Source organism: Ruditapes philippinarum, unplaced genomic scaffold (genome assembly GCF_026571515.1).
Source record: "Ruditapes philippinarum isolate M1 unplaced genomic scaffold, ASM2657151v2 ctg10288_1_1_1_1, whole genome shotgun sequence".
Classification (NCBI taxonomy): domain Eukaryota; kingdom Metazoa; phylum Mollusca; class Bivalvia; order Venerida; family Veneridae; genus Ruditapes; species Ruditapes philippinarum.
Genome location: NW_026851779.1, coordinates 16,475 through 43,284, shown reverse-complemented (window position 1 = coordinate 43,284; position 26,810 = coordinate 16,475). Strand labels below are relative to the sequence as shown.

Below are 26,810 nucleotides of genomic sequence, written 5' to 3'. Positions count from 1 at the left end.
TTTGTGTCGCTTTATACTTGACTGACAGTAAAACAGTCGATGGTTACAGAGTATTATATTACAAGTATTTATTTAGATCGGTTAGCTTTGTGTGTATGTGTATTTTTTAGTTCGTTTAGTTTTTAATGCTCTTATTTGAGTGATAATGCAAAATGCAAAGTGTAATAACAATAAGTTTGATATTTCTGATCACCAGTGTTCATAACTTGGAAGGAAAGAGACCGAACATTGTGTTTATAGTGGCTGATGACCTGGGTATGTTTATATGTTGTATGTTATATATAACTTGATTTTTATGCTCCCCGAAAAATTTCGGGGGAGCATATAGTCGGCGCCTTGTCCGTCTGTCCGTCTGTCCGTCCGTCCGTCTGTCCGTCCGTCCGTCTGTCCGTCTGTCCGTCCGTTGTCTTGTCCGGAGCATAACTTGAAAACCCTTGGAGATAATTTGTTGAAACTTCATACAGTGGTAGAGGGCATCGAGGGGGAGTGCAGTGTCAAAGAACCATAACTCTATTTTGCCCGGTTTTTGAATTATCTCCCCTTATAGAAAAATCTTGTCCGGGGCATAACCCTAAAACTATAAGAGATATCAACATGAAACTTTGTAGGTGAATAGATCTCAATGGGCAGATGTGCAGTGCATAAGAACAATAACTCTTTTTGTCCTAATTTTGGAGTTATTGCCCTTTGTTAATTTTAATACTTTGAACTTTGTCCGGAACATAACTTGAAAACCCTTGGAGATAATTTGTTGAAACTTCATACAGTGGTAGAGGGCATCGAGGGGGAGTGCAGTGTCAAAGAACCATAACTCTACTTTGCCCAGTTTTTGAATTATGTCCCCTTATAGAAAAATCTTGTCCGGGGCATAACTCTAAAACTATAAGAGATATCAACATGAATTTTTGTAGGTGAATAGATCTCAATGTGTTGATGTGCAGTGCATAAGAACAATAACTCTTTTTATCCTAATTTTGGAGTTATTGCCCTTTGTTTATTTTAATACTTTGAACTTTGTCCGGAACATAACTTGAAAACCCTTGGAGATAATTTGTTGAAACTTCATACAGTGGTAGAGGGCATCGAGGGGGAGTGCAGTGTCAAAGAACCATAACTCTATTTTGCCCGATATTTGAATTATCTCCCATTGTACAAAAATCTTGTCCGGGGCATAACTCTAAAACTATAAGAGATATCAACATGAAACTTTGTAGGTGAATAGATCTCAATGGATAGATGTGCAGTGCAAAAGAACAATAACTCTGTTAAGCCTTATTTTTGAATAATCTCCCCTTTTAGAAAAATCTTGTCCAGGACATAGCTGTAAAACTATAAGAGATATCAACATGAAAACTTTGTAGGTAGATAAATCTCAATGGGTAGATGTGCAGTGCACAAGAATCATAACTCTACCTTGCCTAATTCTGGAGTAATTGCCCTTTGTTTATTTTTACTTTTTGAATTGTCCAGGACATAACTCGGAAATCATAAGAGATATCATCAAGAAACTTTGTAAGTTGATTGATCACATTGATTATAAGTGCAGTGCAAAAAACTGTTACAGCCTTGCCTAATTTTGGAATTATTGCACTTTGAACTTTTTCCACGGACATAACTCTGAAACTACAAGAGGTGTACTTTCCTGTGTCCAAAACCTGTTCGGGGAGCATCACCCGGCTCAAACCGGGCTCTTGTTATTCTAGTTGTACTTCCTATTTGTGTATATGTATGGTTTAACCTTCAACATTCTCAAAAGACTGATCTTGCCAATGGAAATAATCAAGAAAAGAACACAAACACTAAAATGGAATAAATGAATATATTGTAATTTAGAATTACTGTAAAATCTACGGTGTCCTTATCGTGCCATTTAGAATGTCGTCCGTCGCGTCTAAGGGTAGACACACGACAATGCGAAGTGACATCGCGACAATGCGAAGCGACGCTCGACAACGCGAAGCGATATGCGACAATGCGAAGCGACGCTCGACAGTGTCAAACGATATGTCGCACTGTCGCCTAGAAATGTCGCGGTAAAAAAGGGCGACATTTAAGAAATGTCGCTTCGCGTTGTCGAGTGTCGCTTCGCATTGTCGAGCGTCGCTTCGCGTTGTCGCGATGTCACTTCGCGTTGTCGCGATGTCACTTCGCGTTGTCGCATTGTCACTTCGCATTGTCGAGTGTCGAGGTTGGTAGAAGTGCATACCACGACACACGACAATGCCAAACGACAACGCGACAATGCGATACGACGCTCGACAATGCGAAGTGACACTCGACATCGCGAAGCGACATTTTTAAAATGTCGAGTAAATGTCGCGTTATTTTTATGATTTTTACACCGCGACGCTCAACATTGCGAAGCGACACTCGACAATGCGAAGCGACACTCGACAACGCGAAGCGATACTCGACAACGCGAAGCGACACTCGACAATGCGAAGCGACATTTGGAATAATATCGTATCGCATTGTCGTGCGTCTACCGGTGCTTGGTCAGAATTTACTAACTCACCGACAAACGGTGCGATCATGGAAGGGGTCGCACTAAACTGCTGACGAATTAGCTGACGATATAGAATATATAGGAAACTGCTGACCAGTTAAACAAAGAAGGATTATCGAAAACTGCTGACCAGTTAGATAAAGAAGGGAAAACAATGAAGGTGTCAAATTGCCGTTGGTGATATTACAGGCGAGGTCGAGAAATACTTGATAAAATGTTTTTTTCAAGATGTCAATATTACAAATGATACATATTAATTATAAAAAATTCAATTGATATATACTGTATATTTCTCAATTTATTTTGATATAATATTTTATTTAAGTACCTTAATGAATTTTCTTCTATGTGTTATATATTGGTTAAAATTTTAAAAATGTAGTCAAAATATGATGTACGAAAAATCATAATTTGTTTCAAGTATGTATAAAACTATGCATCATAGGTTAAAATATATACATGTACATATACGTAATGTATATTTTAACAAAATATAATTATTATGTCGTATTTAGTGCAAATATGAAATAAAGTGATTTCTGTTTCCTTATTTGTTGTTCGTATAATTGTATAAGTAATATTGAACAAAAATTAATAATGTGCTAATTGTTATAGTTAATAAGCTTTTATTACATTATAAACAACATGTTTCCACAGATATCCATTAAACTGATAATTTATCGAGATCGATATGCCCCAAGGTCATATTAAAATCGATTTCACACGCGACGTGTCATTCTTGATTTATCTATGACAAAATACAATAAACAGTCAAAAATATGTTATTAAAATGCTGACCATATTGTAGAATCTGCTGAAAAGTTAGATATATAGAGAAAAATATATTTAAATGCTACGAAATTGTTACTCATTATGCAAATTTAATATATTTTATAAAATAATGTCGACATTTAATTAAGTAAAAACACTGCTGACCAATTTAATGTTAATTCAAATTGATTTAAGCCGTAAAACTCTCTTATTCTATATGGTCAGCAAATTTAACGCTCTTTACATTCAGGCGAGAAAATGCTGACCAGTTAAACATATAGTAGAATCTGCTGACCAGTTAGATATATAGGGAAACTGCTGACCAGTTAGATATATAGAGAAAAATATATTTTGCCGTGAAATTGTAATTCATTTTATAATGTATGCAAATTCAATATATTTTATAAAATTATGTCGACATTTAATTAAGTAAAAACACTGCTGACCAATTTAATATTATTTCAAATTGATTTAAGCCGTAAAAGTCTTCTTATTCTATATGGTCAGCAAATTTAACGCTCTTTACATTCAGGCGAGAAAATGCTGACCAGTTAAACATATAGTAGAATCTGCTGACCAGTTAGATATATAGGGAAACTGCTGACCAGTTAGAAATATAGAAAAATATATATTTTGCCGTGAAATTGTTACTCATTTTATAATGTATGCAAATTTTATATATTATATAAAATCATGTCGACATTTAATTAAGTAAAAACACTGCTGACCAATTTAATGTTAATTCAAATTGATTAAACCGTAAACTCTTCTTATTCTATATGGTCAGCAATTTAACGCTCTTTCACATTCAGGCGAGAAAATGCTGACCAGTTAAACATATAGTAGAATCTGCTGACCAGTTAGATATATAGGGAAACTGCTGACCAGTTAGAAATATAGAAAAATATATATTTTGCCGTGAAATTGTTACTCATTTTATAATGTATGCAAATTCAATATACTTTATAAAATTATGTCGACATTTAATTAAGTAAAAACACTGCTGACCAATTTAATATTATTTCAAATTGATTTAAGCCGTAAAAGTCTTCTTATTCTATATGGTCAGCAAATTTAACGCTCTTTACATTCAGGCGAGAAAATGCTGACCAGTTAAACATATAGTAGAATCTGCTGACCAGTTAGATATATAGGGAAACTGCTGACCAGTTAGATATATAGAGAAAAATATATGCACGTGATCTTAAAGTATGAAGACATGGGTTTTACAGTCAGTAATTTTTGTGGAATAAAATGCAAATTAAAAGTTGTATGGACTAAATTTTTGATGGATTAGTAAGATATTGTGTTTTTTCACATGCCGCCGAAAGGAAAGCAACAAAATAAAAAGGAAAATAGAAAAAATAAACGTAAAGAGATTTCGCCTTTGTTAGAACAGACATGTACACATAACACAGAGCGTGTACACAATGGACAAACCGGTTTTGCCAGTTTACCTACCAGTTTACCTGTGTTAACTAACAGAGATAGTGATGACGTAAACAATCAAAACAAACGAAAGAAACAACGTAGTGACATATTTGTATACGATACACCAACAGTAAGTAAAATAAATAGTGAAATGAGTACTAATGGAACTTTTCAACAATCATTTACTGGACAATTATTGCAGTCACCTCCGTATCAGTATAATCAACAATATCTTGGTCCACTACCGCCAGGTACACCAATGATGAATCAAGGTACAAACCAAACTCCACCATGGGCAATAGCTATGATGGAAACTATGAACTCCCGTCTTGATAAGATCGACTCCCGACTTGATAAAATTGACAATATTGAAAAAGTAGTAAACTCAATGTGCTTGAAACTCAATGATCTAGATATTAAGGTAAAAAGTATAGAGTCGCGAGTTTGCGATGTAGAAAACAACAGTACATTTATCAGTGAAAAGTATGATAAGCAAACAACAGAATTAGCGTCAACTAAAGATAGTGTAAAGACCATGCAAAAATCATGTGACACGTTAAATTCTACAATCAAAACATTAAGTAAAACCCAGGAAGAACTTAGAACACGCATCTTGGACAACGAATTTAGAAATATGAAGGACAATCTAATATTTTATGGCTTACCGGAAGTACATACCACATCACCGGAAGCATCCATGTTATTAACAAGTTCCTCTACAAGTAACACTGACCAAAATATTAATGTTTCGCCACAAACATATGATACAGCAACAGACCCTAATTCATGTGCCTCTATTGTAAAAGAATTTATTAAAAATACATTAAAAATCAGTACTGAGATAGAGTTTGATAGAGCCCATCGCCTTGGTACACTAACCAAACCCGAAAATCCAAGACCGATTGTTGTGAAATTTCACAAGTATAGTCACAGAGAAATAGTAATGATTTAGATGTTGAATTTACATCGATGGAGATAAAAAATGCAATATTTTCGCAAAACAATTCCAAATGCCCAGGTACTGACCATCTGATTGCAGAAGTATTTAAAAATTCAATTGATATAATTTGTCCATTTCTCACACGCTTTTATAATAAAATATTTAATGATGGCGTATTTCCTGAATGTTGGGGAGAAGGTATTATAGTACCAATTTTTAAAGGTGGAGCTCATGAAGCAAAAAACTTTCGCGGAATTACCTTAAATAATATTTTGTCCAAAATATACTCAAAATTATTAGTTGATAGACTTATTAAATGGGCTGATAAACATGAAAAATTTATTGATAATCAATATGGTTTTCAAAGGAATAAGTCAACTATTGACTGTATTTTTGTTCTACATGCTATAATAACAAAGACTTTGTCGAGTAAGAAGAAACTCTATGTAGCATTTCTAGATTGGGAGAAAATGTTTGACCGTATTGATAGGGTTTTATTATGGAGAAAGTTACTGAATGAAAATATAAGTACAAAATTTGTTACTGCAATCAAGTCAATGTATGGTATTGTTAAATCTTTTGTTAAATATAAAAACATGCATTCTGATCTAATTAATTCTAAGATTGGAGTAAAACAAGGAGATCCAGCAAGTAGCATATTGTGTTTATTTTTTCTCAATGATATATTAAATAATATAAATAGGAACATTCCTGGTATTGTTAACATTGATGATATACAGGTATTTTTGTTGTTATTTGCAGACGACGCTGTAGTTTTCACACATGATCCAAATTCATTACAATCTATCTTGAATGATATAGAACATTATTGCAATATGTGGAATCTGAAATTAAATGTATCTAAAACAAAAGTAATGATTTTTGAAAATGGTAGACATACATCTTATGATTTCTTTTTGTATAACACTAGAATTGAAATTGTAGAATCTTTTAAATATTTAGGTGTGTATCTTTTTAAAAATGGGAACTGGAACAGAACTCAAAAATATATTGCGCAACATGCGTCATATTCACTACACAATCTATTTATTGTATGTAACCAGTTGGAACTTCCAGTTTCCCAAATGATAAGTTTATTTGATAGTATTGTTTTACCAACATTAAATTATGCTGCAGAAGTGTGGGGGCATCATGCTGGTCCGAACATAGAAATTATACATACAAAGTTTTGTAGAAGATTGTTATGTGTGAAACAATCAACCAATGTAGATGTGTTTATATGGTGAACTTGGTCGTACACCAATGTCCATTCATAGAAAACTAATATTGATCAAATACTGGTTAAAAACTTCTTAAACTTAATGAAAGAACTATATTGTATAAAATTTTTATTATGTTAAAAACAGATGCCGACAATGGTGTAACTTATAGTGGTAAAAACTGGGCATATACTGTTAAGACTATTTTAGAGCAGACTGGCTTGTTTTATATGTGGGAAAATCAGTTTACTATACATATAGATTTTAGTATTATTAAACAACGAATTTTAGACATATTCTATCAAAGTTGGTATTCCTCAATTAATAACTCGTCTAGATTAGATACATATTGTTTATTTAAACATTCATTCGAATTTGAAAACTATTTGGATTTTATCGTTGAACCGAAATTTAGGGTAGCTTTATCCAAATTTCGTTCATCTTCTCATAGTTTGGCTATTGAACGTGGACGGCATAGAAATATATACAAAGAAATGAAAGATTGTGTAGTAATTGTAATGCCGGTCTTATAGAAAATGAGTATCATTTTGTATTAATATGTTCTAAATTCCAGGACTTAAGATCAAAATATATAAAGAGATATTATTATACGTGGCCTACTAAACAGAAATTTGTTAATCTCATATGTGCAAAATCAAAAGCAATAATTAATAATTTAGCAAAATATATATACTATGCAAACTTGCGAAATAACTAGTCATCTTTAATGCAGATACATATATATATTATATTATTGTGCTCTTCTGTAAACCATGTCTTTGTATAAAAAATTGTATTGCTATGGAACATGTTGTTTTAATGCAATAAAATATTTGTAGTTGTAGTTGTAGTTAGATATATAGGGAAACTGCTGACCAGTTAGATATATAGAGAAAAATATATTTTGCCGTGAAATTGTTACTCATTTTATAATGTATGCAAATTTTATATATTATATAAAATTATGTCGACAATTTATTAAGTAAAAACACTGCTGACCAATTTAATGTTAATTCAAATTGATTTAAGCCGTAAAACTCTTCTTATTCTATATGGTCAGCAAATTTAACGCTCTTTACATTCAGGCGAGAAAATGCTGACCAGTTAAACATACAGTAGAATCTGCTGACCAGTTAGATATATAGGGAAACTGCTGACCAGTTAGATATATAGAGAAAAATATATTTTGTCGTGAAATTTTAATTCATTTTATAATGTACGAAATTCAATATATTGTATAAAATTTTGTCGACATTTAATTAAGTAAAAACACTGCTGACCAATTTAATGTTAATTCAAATTGATTTAAGCCGTAAAACTCTCTTATTCTATATGGTCAGCAAATTTAACGCTCTTTACATTCAGGCGAGAAAATGCTGACCAGTTAAACATATATAGTAGAATCTGCTGACCAGTTAGATATATAGGGAAACTGCTGACCAGTTAGATATATAGAGAAAAATATATTTTGCCGTGAAATTGTAATTCATTTTTATTATGTATGCAAATTCAATTTATTTTATAAAATTATGTCGACATTTAATTAAGTAAAAACACTGCTGACCAATTTAATGTTATTTCAAATTGATTTAAGCCGTAAAACTCTTCTTATTCTATATGGTTAGCAAATTTAACGCTCTTTACATTCAGGCGAGAAAATGCTGACCAGTTAAACATATACACATGTAGTAGAATCTGCTGACCAGTTAGATATATAGGGAAACTGCTGACCAGTTAGAAATATAGAAAAAAAATATATTTTGTCGTGAAATTTTAATTCATTTTATAATGTACGAAATTCAATATATTGTATAAAATTTTGTCGACATTTAATTAAGTTAAAACACTGCTGACTTATTTAATATTAATTCAAATTGCAATTATTGCTTTTGAAAATACATTTTTTTTCCGTTACAAGATTTTTCTATTGAAATATCACTAACAAGAGATTTTGATAAAACTCATAACATCATAATTCTTTATAAAACATTAATTCAAATTTTTGCATATCTTTAGAGGTATAAAAAGCTGTTTAATATATCCTTTTAAAATCACGGATTTATATTACATGTAGTAATGTAAATCCGTGTTAAAATGTATGATATTATGGTACTTTAAATGTATATATTAATTTAGTTTATAAACATAGTCATATAAATGCAAAAATTAAAAATATAATTAAAAGAATAAAAGTAATTTCCCATCTTTTTATTACCCCCTACGGCGTGTTTATATAACTTCACACCTTCAATGTTTCCCTTCTTTGTGTAACTGGTCAGCATTTTCCGATAATCCTTCTTTATTTAACTGGTCAGCAGTTTCCTATATATCTATATCGTCAGCTAATTCGTCAGCAGTTTAGTGCGACCCCTTCCATGATCGCACCGTTTGTCGGTGAGTTAGTAAATTCTGACCAAGCACCGGTAGACGCACGACAATGCGATACGATATTATTCCAAATGTCGCTTCGCATTGTCGAGTGTCGCTTCGCGTTGTCGAGTATCGCTTCGCGTTGTCGAGTGTCGCTTCGCATTGTCGAGTGTCGCTTCGCAATGTTGAGCGTCGCGGTGTAAAAATCATAAAAATAACGCGACATTTACTCGACATTTTAAAAATGTCGCTTCGCGATGTCGAGTGTCACTTCGCATTGTCGAGCGTCGTATCGCATTGTCGCGTTGTCGTTTCGCATTGTCGAGTGTCGTGGTATGCACTTCTACCAACCTCGACACTCGACAATGCGAAGTGACAATGCGACAACGCGAAGTGACATCGCGACAACGCGAAGTGACATCGCGACAACGCGAAGCGACGCTCGACAATGCGAAGCGACACTCGACAACGCGAAGCGACATTTCTTAAATGTCGCCCTTTTTTACCGCGACATTTCTAGGCGACAGTGCGACATATCGTTTGACACTGTCGAGCGTCGCTTCGCATTGTCGCATATCGCTTCGCGTTGTCGAGCGTCGCTTCGCATTGTCGCAATGTCACTTCGCATTGTCGTGTGTCTACCCTTAGACGCGACGGACGACATTCTAAATGGCACGATAAGGACACCGTAAAAATCAGTATACTAATTGGGAATCGACTTCCAAAAGTCTTTAAAAATCCTTTAATATGGGAATAAAAAAATTGATCATTTATAAACTTGATTTAAACTTGATTTATTAAAGTTTTTCTTCTTTTCCATTTCTCTTTATGCGATTATACAATCGATCCATTCACGAAAATAAACACTCAACAAAAGTAAAGATTTTATGTGGAACAAACTGAGTTCCTGTCCAATGCGTAATTTGAATGTGTATCAGTAATAAAGAAGTTATGCTATTTTTAGCGATTTGAATTGTGCATATGGTGTACTGCAATGATTATCATTTCATTCGCCATTACGAACCGGCGAAGGGAAAATAAAATGCTTTCGTATTTTCCCCTGAAATCAAACAATCAAAAGGAAAGAAAAAGCTAAATGACCCGTAACATGTCTTGATGAATTTTGTTGGTATTAAATCTGTTTATCATAAAATACTTCTAAATGTCTATTTGCAAGCATCGTCGGATACCCACGATTGATAAACATGTTACATAACATGCAATCTGATGAATGTAAATGGTTCGGCCGTGGGTATCCGACGATGATTTGCAAGACGATATCTCATCAATCATCATCTCTATTTTATTTATTATTGAAGCTTGTAACTTAAACAAGTTTAAAGTAAAATATAAAAAAAAGTATAACGAAGTCATTTCAATAAATATATTTTATACAAAGATACAAAAATGATCGCTTAATATACAAAATTATGAAGAAATTAATTGTAGTAATTCTGTGGTTAGTTTGGTACAATAATCATCATGGTGGATCTTAAACTCCTGAAATGAAAAAAAGGAAAATTGTTGTTTATACCTTATACTACGGTGGCATAAAAGTGACATTTGCAAATTTTGTATTTTTTTGTTTTTGAAACTTTTTTTTATTTGTTTTTCGCAATTTTTTTATATTTTTTTTGTTTTTGGAACTTTTTTGTTTTTGTTTTTCGCACATTTTTTATTTTTTTTGTTTTTGAAACTTTTTGTTTTTTATTTTGTGTACATATTTTATTTTAGTTTTTCGTTCATATTTTTAAGCCAATCAAAACAGTTTCACCTTATAGAAATAGTTATCTCCCATAGTATAAATTACGCCATTTCCTTGTTCAAAACTGGATAACACACATAGTTACTTCCCTTAGTATGAAATAAGCCGTTAATGTACCTCGGTATACACGATGGGGTCTCAAATCGATGAATTTCTACGAAAGCGAGGGGTAAACTCTTCAACACTGGCACGAATGGCCACGGATAAGGTAACTTGGATTTTTTTTTTTTGGTTTTACGTCACACCGACACAGTATAGGTCATTCAGCGACGTTCCAGCGAAGACCTCAGGTGCCCTTCCGTGCATTATTTCAGGCACAAACGGGCAAGGTAACTTGTTCCGAGGCATATATTATTATAGATTATTTTAATTATATATAGTAATTGTGGTTAATCTAAACCGTTGAGCCACACATAGTGATTAAAGGCAGCTACTCAGTATGTGACTTAAAAATGCATAAATCAAATTTTGTAAACAATCTTATTATTTGAAGTTTGTATAGATAGTCCTGATATATAAAAGCACAGAGCAAGGATGCATGTTAGTCTATTCCTTAGACTCTTAAAGGCTTGTACACCACGTACAATCAAATAGGCAGACAGCCGTTCAACCGTCGACAGCCGTACCGGTATATATATGCTTTTATATATCAGGACTATCTATACAAAATTTAAATAATAAGATTGTTTACAAAATTTGATTTATACACTTTTAAGTCACATACTGAGTAGCTGCCTTTAATCACTATGTGTGGCTCAACGGTTTAGATTTACCACAATTACTATATATAATTAAAATAATCTATAATTATAATATATGCCTCGGAACAAGTTACCTTGCCCGTTTGTGCCTGAAATAATGCACGGAAGGGCACCTGAGGTCTTCGCTGGAACGTCGCCGAATGACCTATACTGTGTCGTAGTGACGTAAAACCGAAAAAAAATCCAAGTTACCTTATCGGTGGCCATTCGTGCCAGTGTTAAAGAGTCTACCCCTCGCTTTCGTAGAAATTCCTCGATGTGAGACCCCATCGTGTATACTGAGGTACATTAACGGCTTATTTCATACTTAGGGAAGTAACTATGTGTGGTTACAAGGTTTATTTGAATACGTCAGGGCCCATAGGGGCATGTAACAACATAAAACATTACATACATACAAAATAAAACAAAATGGCAAGTAATATGTAAAAACAAAATACTACAAAATGGCAAATTATAAATGGTCATACAACTCCATGATGTAATAAAATTACAGTAATAATTGACTGATAATGGAGTGAAGTGCGAAAAACAAAAACAAAAAGTTCCAAAAACAAAAAATAAATAAAAAATGTGCGAAAAACAAAAAAAAAAACAGTTTCAAAAACAGAAAAAATAAAAAATTTGCAAATGTCACTTTTATGCCACCGTATTATACAAACAGGAAGAAATCGTTTCACCATAGATGTAGAATATTAATTAATATATTTATTATGATCTCACTTTACTTACGTCATATTTTCAATCTTACTCATTGTATTACGGTGTCCCGTTAGGGCCATCCCACACACACAATACTCAAAACAACGAAATTACGATGGTGAAAAGTCGAAATTACGAAGCCAGGGTTGTGAAACTATATCAAGTTTTCACCATCGTAGTTTCGTTATTTCGACTTTTCACCATCGTTGTTTCGTTATTTTGACGCTTCAACATAGTTTTTTCGTGTTTTTTTTTCGAGTTATAAGTATGTCGGGATGGTCCTAACGGGACACCGTAGTGTATAGAAAATATATCAAATAAATTTTAGTACAATTTGAAAAGAATGTAATTTACTTGCAAAAAAAACGTGCAGTATTTCAAATAAAACGTATTTCTTGACCGTGCAACAAGTTATGGGTTGACAAAAAGGTAATAAATCTAAATCAAAGAGAAAATTAACAACAATCACATTCAACAAACTGTGAAATTATAAAAAGAAGACTTACTATATTTGTTTAATATCTCAAGCCAAATTCATCAAATCCATTACGTCAATTAAACCTTCCCGGTACCATCCTATTAGCAGACGATGCCAAAAATTGTTTCCCGAGAAAAGCCCGGAGCTTGTTGAACTGTAGGGGTTCGATCCCCAGCTGTTATACATGAATGGCTGGTTTGGCTGCGTCTGTGACATTATCTGTTGTAATGGCCCTGTATTTTGCTGTGATGCGTACGGAACTGGTTGACAATGAACGCTGACCAATGCGCATGCGCATACTACCAGGATCGATGTAGTAAATAATGCATTATCACTGTTCTGAAATATATAATTAAATTACATTTTGTTAGTTCTGTTGCACAAATGTACGACTAATAATTCAATATTTTTCACTTATGTTATACATTGTATATTTTTCCCAAGAACCCTTCTTATGTGTGCATGTATTGATAAGGTTTTAGCATAAGTCGATGGATACCGACCCTTTGACAGAAAATAACCAATTTTTTTTTGTCCCAGACCGAACACATAAAACGGTCGATGACAATTTTGTTTATGTTTCCTGATTAGATCAAGGGAAATAAAATATTATGTTCGAGAAATAAATTTGGGACATTCCAGGGATACACCTTCAAATTCGACGCAATAAATGCAAATCTTGCTGTCAAAGATTGGCATTATTAATACTTGTTTACTGCATAACGTACGCATCCAAACTATTTCAAGGTCCAGCAATTAGCGAAATTTATGACTTTAACGCTCATTGATAAGTTTATTATTGACGAAACAAATCTGGGAGTTGGTTGAAGTATTTTTTTCAGGCAATGAAATAAAAAAAATCTTTAGCCTTGATGAAATGTCGATGAAACTTATATTTGTTTCTTGTTTTTTTGTTTGTTTACGAATTTCTTTTATTTCATTTATTAAATCGTGTCCATGAAACTTGTGCATATTAAGTACAAAAACTCGTCCGATTGCAAAAGATTTTTAATTAAAGAACTCTTGATGAAAATCACGAGAAATATTTTTTTTCTGAAATTTTGAAATAACTTCTTTGTTTTCTTTTTCTTGTTATTATTAATGGATTGAATACATAGGGCGTTCTTTGCCGAGTGGTTATGGTCGTAGGCGTCAAACCACTTGCCCCACATGGCTGTGGGTTCAAATTTCGAGGAAGCTATCCAACTAACTTATTGAACACTGATGGTTATACTCAGGTGCCCGTTCGTGCTTGAAAAATTGCACGGAGGGGCACCAGTCCTGAGGTTTTCCTCCATCAGTAAACACCAGTAAAGCTGGAAAGTCGCCATATGACATAAAATATGTGTGTGCGATGTAAAACCCCAACCCTCTCCCCTACCAAAAAAAAATACAACAAACAAACAACGGAAAAACGTAAATTCCCAGTAAATTACAAGATTTCTTCATTCGTTTATTTATTTACATACATATTGATCGTTCATTGCTTCTCAAATACATTTTTTGAGAGAACGTGTGTATTGAAAGAATTTAGTAATCTATTTGACATGTCGTTAAATTTCCTACAAAAATAAGAAATAAATAAAATAAGATAAAACAATGCATTATTTTCTGGAATACATGGCATTCTTGGAAAAAGTTAGTAATTTATTCGACCTATCACAAATTAAATAGCCTTAAATAAATTAAAGTTTTCTAATCTAAAATTTAAATAATTCGTGCAATTAATATTAATAATATAAGGATATTCAAGTTTTTCCTAAAAATATAGGATTTATTTTCATCGAATGGTATGAAAATAGATATTTCACAAGTGGAGGTAGCCACGAGTAAAATGTGATAGTTTTAAATCATTTAATGAAAATAAATCCTGTATTTACAGAAAAAAAAATATTCTGTTCGTTTTAAACATTTTTCTCTTTTTTAACATTACAATTTGAAAAAATTTCCCCTAAAATTTTGTGTATCGGCTGAATTTAGAAGAAAGAAGTCCGACAAGACACCAGTGAAAATATGGAAAATATGTTTCACTGTAGTGAAAATAAGTTTTTACAGTGAAAATACGAAAAAATGAAACACGTGTTTTTAATCAATAAGTCTATTTTATTTATAAGTATATATTAAAACGGATTATTTAATTTGTATATTATGATAAATGTAATCAATATTAATATAACTTCAAATTACCTGCTGTAATTCCAATATTTTATATACCAATGCAATCTTACTTAATATAAGATACAACCTTCTTATAAATCGACGTAATGTGTTTTCTTACGTTACGTCCAGTCGTTATTTAGACACGAAAACAATTTTGTTTATGTCACGTAATCTAGAATAAAAAAAGAGAATAATATATTAAAACACGTGCAAAATACATAACATGCGTTAATTGTAAACATTTACCACATCTCGACATAAAAAAATTATACCAGTGGCACAACTGTAGCCTATTTTCGTGAATCACAAAAGTATTTAAAATATAGGTGATGTGTCACGGAATCAGGTCATAATAGTTACTTCACAATGATGCTAATTCGATCTCGGGCAATTGGCAAATGGTATAACAATACTGTTAACAGAAACATACATTAGAAGAGATAGCATAATTCATGGACCGCATTCAATGATGTTGGCTTTGATCTGGGTTTGGCTACACAATTTCAAGTTTTAAAGTCAGTTTCATTTCAATGGTGTAACAGCAAACAAACGCTATATAGAGGATATTTGTTTGTTTTGCATGTAAGATTGAAATATAATTTCACTGAGTGATCACCAGATGCAATATTTTCACGAGTGGCGTAGCCACGAGTGAAAATATAATAGCTGGTGTTCACGAATGAAATATATTTCAATCTTATATGTAAAACAAATAATTTTTCTTTTTATTTCATGCTTTTTAAGTGATTTTAGGTATTTTTCACTGATTTTGCCGCGTAACGTCGCGCATTCCTTTGTGACGTCATCACATCATGACGTCACATCATCAATTTTGAAATATAGTTCTGTTAAATTTCTCTAATTATGATACATTTTTAACATGATGTATGGTAACATCGACTTTCTTTTCCTAAAGAATCACAATTTACGTATGAAGGCATTTATTTCTGCCTGTTATTCCATTTAGTTATGATTTTCTTTTCATCCGCATTCGGATATAGTCCGGCTACAGTGAAAATTATATTTTATAAATTTCAATAGTGGTTTATCAGAATATAATCATCTGATATATTACAATAAAACACTGGAAAGCATGAAATAAATAGAGGATATTCAAGTTTTTTCTATAAATACATGATTTATTTTCATCGAGTGGTATGAAAATAAATATTTCATGAGTGGCGGTAGCCACGAGTGAAATATGGTCATTTTCATGCCACAAGAAGAAAATACATCATGTATTTATGGAAAAAACTTGAATGTTCTGTTTATTATATACATTTTATCATTTTTGACATTAAAATTTGAAAGGCTTTCCCTTAAATTTTGTGTATTGGCTGAATTTAGAAGAAAGTAGTCCGGCAAGACACCAGTGAAAATACGAAAATATGTTTCCCTGCAGATAAAAATACTTTTTTTTTTGAGTGAAAAAAAAGGAAAATAAAAATATTTTATCAATATTTCACAATATTTCATTTATAAGTATATAATAAATATAGTTATTAAGGGACAATTGCATCTTAACGGAATAATAAAATGGAAACTTAAAAGAAAAGGGGAAAAACCAGCAAAATTGAATGTTGTAGGCTTACAGGTTTGATTTGTTTAAGCCTGTTTATGGGCAACAGTGGTCTTACAATCTACCTTTTGATGCCCCCAGCACCGGTTGAATCAAAACATGAAAATGTGTTTTCGTCACCCGTAAATTATTGTGTTCATACTGCGGTATTGAAGAACTGCCATTGTTTCACTGGTAAAGCGGCGTCTGGGCCCCAAAAGAATTTAAAATTAGTAGGTAAACAATTAGATGTATATCAATTGTGTGCTTACACTATTTCAGGATGGAATGATGTCGGGTTCCACAACCCATCTATGATCACACCTAACATTGATAAACTCGCCTACCAGGGAGTGATTCTGAATCACTCGTATGTTCAACCAGTCTGCTCGCCGTGAGTATAGCTGATTTATTCGTAAAATAATTTCATCAATTTAATTGATTTACCTGACTTACTGTTGTAATGGTGTCAATTCTTTCAAAATCGTTAGATTTATAGAACCACAATCTGATTAAAGTTCAGATCTAATTAAATTATTTCCTAATGTGTAGCGTTAATTATGAGGTCATTGATAGAACCTTATCAGGACGGCTCTGTAAAATGATATAAATTCTTCCTTTTTTTCCAGCTCCCGACATGCCTTTATGACTGGGTATTATCCATTCAAAGCCGGCTTGCAGGTCTGTATTTTTCATATGAACCCTAATATCTTTTCAAACACATTCGATTTACAACAACCGAACAAGTATTGCATCTGCCATCATTTTCAGCGCACGGATATTGTTTACAAAACCTTTTATTTTCATGTTGCATTACTTCTCGTATTTAGGCTAAAATATAACACTGTATATGAAATAGTGTTTGTCTCTTTGTCATGAACAGTGAAGTTTCATTATTATCTTCATTTATAAGTGTTTTATTTTCTAAGAAATTCAGCTTTAATGCTTTGTTTATTTTATTTTCTGACAAGTTCAACTGCATGTAGTTTTACTGAACTGAAGTCGTTTCTAAATGTCTTCAAGAGGTTTAACAAAAACGACGCATTTTGGTTTTTGGCATATACATTATAACGCTGAATGTTAACGTCGATGACTTAAATGTATGTATTATTTGAATGATATTTGTGGATATTTTCAGCATTTGGTAATTGGTAACAGCCAAAATGTCTGTTCACCTTTAAACATGACGTTTCTTCCGAAACATCTGAAACAAGCTGGCTATGCCACCCATGCTATTGGAAAGTATGTTATTTTTAAAAACTTCCTCAGTTATTTATTTATTTATTCATTGTTGCATTTTACGAACGAGGAGGAAATTATTATTCCTTTGGGATAATTTTGTTTCATTTTCTGGTACACGTATTGTTATGATATTGCTAATCTATTGCACTGCAATCTTTTAAATAATCGAAATTTTTGCATAATACTTGTGTAAAAACGGTCATTTTTGAAACTTTTATAGGTGTAATTTATTTTTTAAAAAGTCCTGATTTAGAAGTGACTGCAAACTATAAGTGATCTGAATGCCATTGTATGTGTATATGTACTTGTCGTTTGAAGGTCCATTATGCAATGCTTTCATTGATAAATATTTCTCAAAAACTTTAATTTTTGGTGATTTGTTATAGTTTTAAAAAATATATATATAAATGGTATATAACTATAGATAATTATTTTGTATACTGTAGAAGTCAAAATACTACTGTACTTTTACGATACATTATTGCACGTTCTGCCTACATTAATTAAATATGCTCTAATTATGTTATCATAACATTAATATACACGTGTTTAAGATTTCAAAAAATAAATAAAATGATATGCAATTCTGAGGCATATATTGTGCCTTTCATTTGGCCATATCTAAACAAGAAATAACTATCGTATCGACTTTTTTTTCATGTTGTTTTTCGTTTACTTTTTATTTTAGATCAAGTTTAATTTATCATAAATGACTGGCTACAGTCTAATGTTGATAGGGTTATGACGTCAATAGTGTATATTGATATTGTACATATTTTCATTTGACACCGTGAGAAATTCTTTATATTTTTTTATGTATTATCTTAATGTAAAACATACGTGAAAACATTTGTCGTAAATTAATACATGTGTATGTAAGTAGCTGTCGGCTGCTACTTTTGTTTGTTAAAACGTAATGTTTATACATTATAACTAAATTATATGACATGAAAAAGTTTACTCACAAGTAAATAAGTTACCCCCCCCCCCCCCCCCCAAAAAAAAAATAATTAGGAAAAAAAACTTTAAAAATTTCTCCCAAAACTAAAACGATTTGAAACATTTACTTTAGCCCATTTTTTGTCACCCCAAAGGAATTAAAAATGTCAACATGTAAATATTCCAAATAAAAATATTCTTTGCTTTTTAAATCATTCTTGCAGAGTAAATTTAGATGACTGCTTTTCAAATGTGTGTTCCTTCTGCAAAAGTCTAGTATCAATAAAATCAAAAATCGATATCTCCCGCGTCAGTTAATCAGATATCATTGCAAAATGTATTTTGTTCTTTTGAATATGTACATTGTTTTTGTAAGTGTATTTAATTTATTTACACATCATAATTATATTATCTTTAAAATTATAATTAGATGGCATCTGGGATTCTGTAGCTGGGAGTGTACAGCGGAGTACCGCGGGTTCGACTCCTTCTATGGTTACTACAACAGCCGGTCGGACTATTACACCCATTTTCGAGGTAAATATGTTTCACACAATCCTTAGAAATCAGTCAGTAAAATTTATGGCAATTAATGATAACTTCAATTCGGGCTGCTTATTTGGGCTATGTTTTTTTCCAGCAAGTTAACTCATACAAGCTCAAATTTTCGATGTTGTTGTTGGGGGTGGCGTGGAATTATTCTTCTCGTTGTTCTAGTTGTTGTCTTTGTTGTTGTTGTTGTTGTTGTTGTTGATGATGATAATGATGATGATATTTTCGTTGATGATGATGATGAAGATGATGGTGGATGATGGTGATGATGATATGATGATGATGATGATGATGATGATATCGATGATGATGATGAAGATGATGATGATGATGATGATGATGATATCGATGATGATGATGAAGTTTTTGACTTTTATCTCGGTATAATATTTTTTATTTTATTTTCAGACAAATTTCTAGATTTCCACGACGGATATAACGTTGTCTGGGACAAGAACGGGTCGTACTCAGCCGTAAGAAAAAATTACATATAATAAATACATAGGATACTGTAAAACATATATAGGTTTTGGAGGCTTTTAACTTACTTTAAACAATAAGTAAGAATAAAAAGCATTTAAATAAAGTATGATTACTGTTAAGGCTTACCTTCGGAAGAAGTTCGTGTTTTATACACATTCATCAAGCGTAGTTTTACTTTCTTCCATAAACAAAGTAAAGCTGCCATGATTATTTAATACTTATGCGGCTTTTATATATACATTGTTATACACTGATTGTTATATTAAGTATAAATGAATAGTTTCTACCATAAATAATTCATAACTTGTTGGTAACAGCTGCCTATCGACGGATAACTCTTCCTCAAATGAGGACTAAGTACTTTCAGAGTTGTTTCCCTTAATATTTATTTGTACATATCCGAAAAAATTTAGAATATTTTTCTAGTTCATGTATAAACCTGAGGTTTGAATAAATAGACAATGTATCTTACAGTTTGTTCTGTTGAAAGCTTCAAGAATATGTATATATGAGAGTTTTATATATGACAATGAATAATATCTAAAGGTCGTCAAGGTATGAAATATAATTATTTTACAGGACTTGTATGCGGATAGAGCAGAACATATCATAGCTAAACACAACAAGAGTCAACCACTGTTTCTCTACCTACCTTACCAAAACGTTCACGAACCTTTAGAGGTAAGATACTGTCTGTTGATATATAAACAGAACGAACGATAAAAGATAAAAGGAAAGAATAAAAAGCGACGAACGAACATTTGAGTTATAGGACATTCAAAAACACTGTAGCGGTCACCGTGCGACATTCCAGATTTACTTGCGGAGGAAGATCACATTTAACAATCCGTGCATTATTTAAGGCACGAGCGGTCACCTGAGTACAACCACTAACGTTCAGTAATCTAGCTGGATAGCTTCTACATATAAAAGAATTCAAACTCCCTGACGGGATTCGAACCCACAGCGATGAATGGGTGGTCAAGTGAATTCTACAACCTTAACCACCCGGCCACGGATGTCCCTTTGTAGCTTTTTAAAACCATTATATATATTGCGTTTGTTGGTTTTTAAGGTACCTCCTGAATACGAAGCTTTGTATCCGAACGTGGAAACCCCGGGGAGAAGAACATATTGTGGTATGTAAGATTAGTGAAAATATCTAATCAGATCAAATATAAATCTCTAAATAAGTCATTAACATCTTAAAATGTCATAGAACTATATTTTCAAAGATAGAATTCAAATTCCCATTTGATACTCCATTTTACTCAGTGATAAATATTCAAGTGTTTCATTGTAATTCACGTTAAAGATATACTCTGCTCAAATTTGGTACATGTATTAGAAAATAATAATTGCCACGTCTTTGAAAAAATAAAATAAACATGTTTTGACTTCACACATAGTAGATATGTTTAAAAATCTACACACCATAGGTCGTCACAATATGAATATATAGTGTCATTAAAATAACTGATAGTGTTTTTTTTTAGAAAAGACCAACTTTACTTGTCCTGTTATATGGAACGCAGCTTCCCATACATAGTTAACTTTTATTCGTTCTTTAATTCAAATTAGACATAATCAGGAAGAATTTCATAGATTTCAATACATTTCTGTGATTAAATATTTTGCTGAAAAATTTGCAAAGTTTATCTTTAATAATTCACAGGTATGGTGACGGCATTAGACGCTGCTATTGGGCGTGTCGTAGAGGCTTTGAAACAGAAAGGACTTTATGACGATACTATATTCTTCTTTACACCAGATGTAAGTCAAGACATTTTTTCCTTCTGTTCTAGAAATCAAATGTGATATTTTAACATGAGTACCTCTATTGGAGATATTGGAGCCCCTATATGAACATTGTTCGTAAAATCCGCCGATGACATACCCTTGAGAAGGAGAATACATTACATTCAATGAATAAGGGGAAAAAACCAATGCTTTATGGGCATTGAGACTTAATAGGCTCGTAATGAGACGGTTTATATTCACCAATTTTGGCTGATATAAAAGCAGTGGAATACTTAATGATCAGTACATTTTAATAGATATCTTTGTGAGGAACGTACGAATGTACAAATTGACCCTAGAAAACTAATTGAACTCAGAAGTATAAGACTTGGTGTTCCAACAAACTTACCTATTCTAAAGAGTCAATATCTAAGAAATTGTGATAAAACTATAAATATTTGTTTTTTCTTCTTGACATATATTTGGGAATGCATTTTCAGAATGGCGGGTGGACTCCTTATCATGGTAATAATTGGCCTCTGCGTGGCGGTAAAATTACAATATGGGAAGGTGGAACAAGAGTGGCAGGATTTGTTTCCGGTTCAAGAATTGAACAGACAGGCTCTGTGTTTAATGGGTACATTTTTTACCTTTTCATATTCGAGACAATCGCGATCACATGCTCCATCATTTAAGTATTTGACAACTATTTGATACCATACCACACGTTATGTTGTTGCTGTTTAAAGCCTCAGCATGTGATATGTTATGGTAAACATATGAATGTTTTCGATATAGAGTTTCGTTTCTTTATTTAATTTCAGCACAAACTTTTTGCACACTTGTGGTAATATAATGACTGTAATAAACACGGACAACCTGTAAACTCTAAACTTGCTGGATTTAATCATTTTGAAATGAAAATCCCTCACATAATAAAAAACAAGTCAATTTACCAATTTCATATAGAATACAAAAAATGTAATTGTAACTGTAGGGCCTATTTCTGATCTATCTGTGAAACACTTCTGATCAATTTCTACGATATATATACATATGAAACGTCTTTTTACTTCAGATTAATGCATGCAGTAGACTGGCACCCTACAATACTAACAGCTGCCGGTCTGTCCCCTGGTATGGATCATATATTTCTTCATTTAATAAATACATTTGTATGTTAAATCACAACTATATAATTATTCGTTTACAAAACGCTGATAAAATATTGTTGTTGTTGGGTTTTAGTTGCACAAACACAGTATAGTCTATATCACGACTTTCTAGTTTTACTGGTAGAGGAAGACCACAGGTGTACCTGCGTGCGTTATTCCAGGCACGTTCCGTAAGCTATCCGAATAGCTTCCTAACATCAAATAATGAAAAGTCACTTTTGGGATTCGAACCAACAGCACCGTGTGGCAAGTAGTTTGAAGTCAACGACCTAAACAACTCGGCCACGGACGCCGCGCACAAAAGTTAAAGGTAACAAGTGTAATGTATTACATGTCTATTATGCTTCGTCACCGGTACCAAATGTTCTTCATTTTTAGCTCGACTATTCGATAAGAATAAGTAGAGCTATTGTAGTCACCCGAGCGTCGGCGTCAGCGTAACCACTTGTGTTAAAGTTTTTTGTAATACCTGAAATATTTTCAAAATCCATCGACATATGGCTTTGAAACTTTGCACATTTGTTCAACATTATGATCCCAACCTGTAGACAGGAGGAGGTAACTCTATCAAGCATTTTGACAGAATTATGCCCCTTTTTCGACTTAAAATTTACGTTAAAGTTTTTGTAATACGTCAAATATTTTCAAAGTTCATTGACATAAGGCTTTGAAACATGTTGAAATTTTATACTCTTCTTTGAGAGCATAATAGGACTCTCTTCAATGCCTATAACTGTAATATACTGTAATATGGATTTAAAGGAAAGTTTTGCCTTTTTCTTTACTGAGAAAATTTAACTTTTAATCAAGGCTTTGTTTACTATCAAGCACTAAGAATAGTCGAGCGTTGCTGTCCTACCGACAGCTCTTGTTTAAAAAGTGTTTGAAACTCAAGTGTTACTTAAGCGAATTCCCCAAAAGCTACCATTGAAATTACATAGCTATAAACTTACTGATATTACTTTTTTAAGACTAACATTACATATGTTTAGATATCGTTACGTTCGGCTCACAGGCGTTCGGCACATTTGCCTTGCCAATGATGGTAAAATTATCATAAAGTAATCTCCCTTTGATCATCATGAACGAAATAACTATCTTTTAAATTATATGTATATTAAACGGGTGCTGGATAATAATTTATGATAATATATAAAAAGTTTGAAAAGTCTTTGGAAACCAGAGAAAATATAATTCTTATTATTCTATAACGTATGGCTCTAGTGAATAGAAATGACATTAGAAATACTTAAATGGATTAATAAAAAAGCTTTTTCTTTTACTATGACTTCTATCAAATTCTTCCAGATCCTAGTCTAGATGGGATATCACAGTGGGATGCTATAAGTTCTGGGTCAGACGGCAAGCGGACGGAATTCATCTATAATTTAGATGACACGGTGCCAGCGACCCAAGGCCATGCTGGAATTAGGTAACTATGTTGCAGTTACTTTTTCAAGCTTTTTAAGTTATGCATAGCACTTTCTCTGTTTAAATTGCGAAATTATTTTAAAAAATGGATCTCTTCACCGAGTTAAGTTTCATTACTCGAACAAATAATCTCTGAAAGTGGTGTTTGGACTTTGGCTGTTATGTAAATAACTCCCTTCCCCTCTACTTCTGTAGATCCATATCAGGTTGTTGTTTGGGATTTTTTTACCTTTTAACAAGTTTAGCTCTAACATACATTTTTTCTATACTTTTTAGAATGGGCGATTTTAAATTATTGGCGGGAAACACTGGGTTATACAATGGCTGGTACCCACCAGATAAAATGAACACAGAGGAGGTGCTGGAAGAGGAATTTAGTTTTGAGGAAAGGTTAAAAGCCGGGAACGAATCTTACTATAAATTATTTAACTTAAAAGGTAAGACCGTAGATTATCTGCACATCTGAAGCTCTATGTTTAAGACATTCTTTGTTTTATTTGGCCGTTTACGTGGCACCAATTTTAAATCATATACAGGCAAGTATCTGTCATATGTAAAAAAGAAACAATGTTACCATAAAACTTGTCCATCATGCTATTAACTGACAACAACATATTGATTAAACAGTGGAATTAGAATAAGATTTCTTCAATCAAGATTGTAGCATAGAAACCCGAGTGTTATCATGCATCATCTTGTGGACGCAATACTGTCTGCAATTGACACTCAAAAGCAGAATGAACTCCGAGTATCCGCGTACATGTAAAAGTCAAATTGAACAAAAATGTACATCTAACTTTAATAAATGACAAAGGAGAATAGAATAAATAAACATTTTTAATAGCGTTGAACAAAACATACATTGAAAATAGTGTTTCCTCGGTAAACAACATTTTCAGAATTCATGGTTTAATTATATACATGTACATATTGGTAAAAGTGAATAGTGCTAGATCTACCATATATGTATCACATAGAGGTTATTGTAACATATCTATTTTCGTACATAACAACAAACATTAATACAATAAGGAAACTGTATTAAATAAAACTTATATCAATAATTTCAGACGACCCAAACGAGTATAAAAACCTAGCAGACGACATGCCAGAAATGGTTCAGAAACTTTTAAAACGCATGAATGAATACAGAAAAGACATGATACCCGCTAAAATTCCACCAACAGACCCGGCAGCTAATCCGAAATATTTTGGCAATGTTTGGACTCCCGGTTGGTGTAAGAAACCAATGTCGTGAGGATTTAGTGGAGGGACCATTCACAAACAAGATTTTTTGCATAACACGCACAATTAGGAATAAGGGCTGAATGTATTTCGTTTGAAGGGTTAACTACGGTGTTCCGTTAGGACAATCGCTTATGAATAAACAAATATGAAAACGCGAAAAGTGGAAAACACTAAAGATTGAAGACGAAGGGACGAAGTCGAAAACGCGAAGAGACTTGAAATTGTCGACTTTTCGCGTTTCGTATTTCTTTATGTGTAGGCGATGGACCTAATGGAACACCGTAGTTTATGCCATGTATAGACCAATCATCAGGAAGGTGCTGAACTACTTCAATTTGAACTTTGATATGCAAAAACATGTCATTATTATAATAGAACTATCACCATGAAGTGCATATGTATACATGTGTATCATTTATGTCTTACTTAACCAGTATTAATACAGGTAGTGCAAAATTGTGTTGTCAATTCAACTAATAAAATGCAGTTTGTTTGCCAAATTAAAAAAACAAAAACACACCAAATAAACTAGTACTTGTTTCATAATACTTGCCTATCTAAATGTTCAATTTATCTTTTCACAAAAGTCGATTACCCACAAGTAGTTTAGGGTATAAGGCCCCTATTTGAAAAGTTAAGTATCTTTTACGGAGGCAAAGGTGGAAAATGTAAACAAGTGTTGAACATAATCTGCAACTTTGCATGTTTATGGAGAATTATGATTGAAATGTAAATGATAACAAATATGAGGTGTCACCGTCCTATTTTTTGAGTTAATCTACCATAAAATGTGAGGGTTTTGTGTATTTACTTTTTCACGTTTTAGAAGTGTAACCTTTTTTTTGCTTTTTCGCATTGTTGCATTATCGTATTTTACCAATTTCTGTACTTTCGCATTTTTTAGCGGTTACAGATAAAATTATATAGATATAGTTCACATATGCCACATCGTGTTGAATAATGGCATCAAATGTAGCTAGTAAGTTGGTTTATAACTGAATAATATTAACATTTTTTTTAATTTATCATGTGATCACAGTTTGTCTCTTTTGTGGTTGAGGGGTTGCCTTTAAGGATTGAGGCATCAGAGGTGCAGCCACCATTAATCACAGCGTTGTCGTAAGCGGTGTCTAGGTAAGTTCGAATAACTGGAGTTTTTGCATCTCTCAATCCCATCTAGGAAGTTGGTTTTGACCCCCGAATGATGCTTAAAGTTTCAGGTTAGCCTAAATCACCTTTCCCGTTTCGTTGCAAGTTGACCTAAATTGTGTCGGTGCGCCATAAAACCAAACACACAGGCAATTACATTTTGCCCCCGCCCGTTGTGGTGGAGGGGTT

At 32.7% G+C, this 26,810-nt stretch overlaps 1 protein-coding gene and 1 long non-coding RNA gene across 2 annotated transcripts; one reads left to right on the top strand and one right to left on the bottom strand.

Annotated features, from left to right (window-relative positions):
* The first annotated feature begins 29 nt into the window (after positions 1-29).
* Positions 30-26,004, top strand: LOC132739319 (arylsulfatase B-like). Its single transcript, XM_060727012.1, has 14 exons — positions 30-255; positions 16,945-17,056; positions 17,292-17,343; positions 17,801-17,904; positions 19,274-19,380; positions 19,804-19,868; positions 20,458-20,559; positions 20,954-21,017; positions 21,554-21,651; positions 22,119-22,255; positions 22,697-22,755; positions 24,102-24,225; positions 24,501-24,661; positions 25,295-26,004. The coding sequence occupies exons 1-14, from the start codon at positions 153-155 to the stop codon at positions 25,480-25,482; spliced, it is 1,476 nt and encodes a 491-aa protein (XP_060582995.1). The 5' UTR covers positions 30-152; the 3' UTR covers positions 25,483-26,004.
* Positions 10,609-15,231, bottom strand: LOC132739306 (uncharacterized). Its single transcript, XR_009626976.1, has 3 exons — positions 15,132-15,231; positions 12,973-13,283; positions 10,609-10,738 (listed from the first exon to the last, which is right to left on the bottom strand). It is a non-coding gene; the product is annotated as an uncharacterized LOC132739306 (long non-coding RNA).
* Positions 26,005-26,810: the final 806 nt, after the last annotated feature.

Excerpts from the sequence above, each read along its gene's own strand:
- LOC132739319 (XM_060727012.1), top strand. The coding sequence starts at position 153 with ATGCAAAGTGTAATAACAATAAGTTTGATATTTCTGATCACCAGTGTT. Across the intron at positions 256-16,944 it reads TATAGTGGCTGATGACCTGG|GATGGAATGATGTCGGGTTC; the intron begins GTATGTTTATAT and ends ACACTATTTCAG. Across the intron at positions 19,869-20,457 it reads AGAACGGGTCGTACTCAGCC|GACTTGTATGCGGATAGAGC; the intron begins GTAAGAAAAAAT and ends ATTATTTTACAG.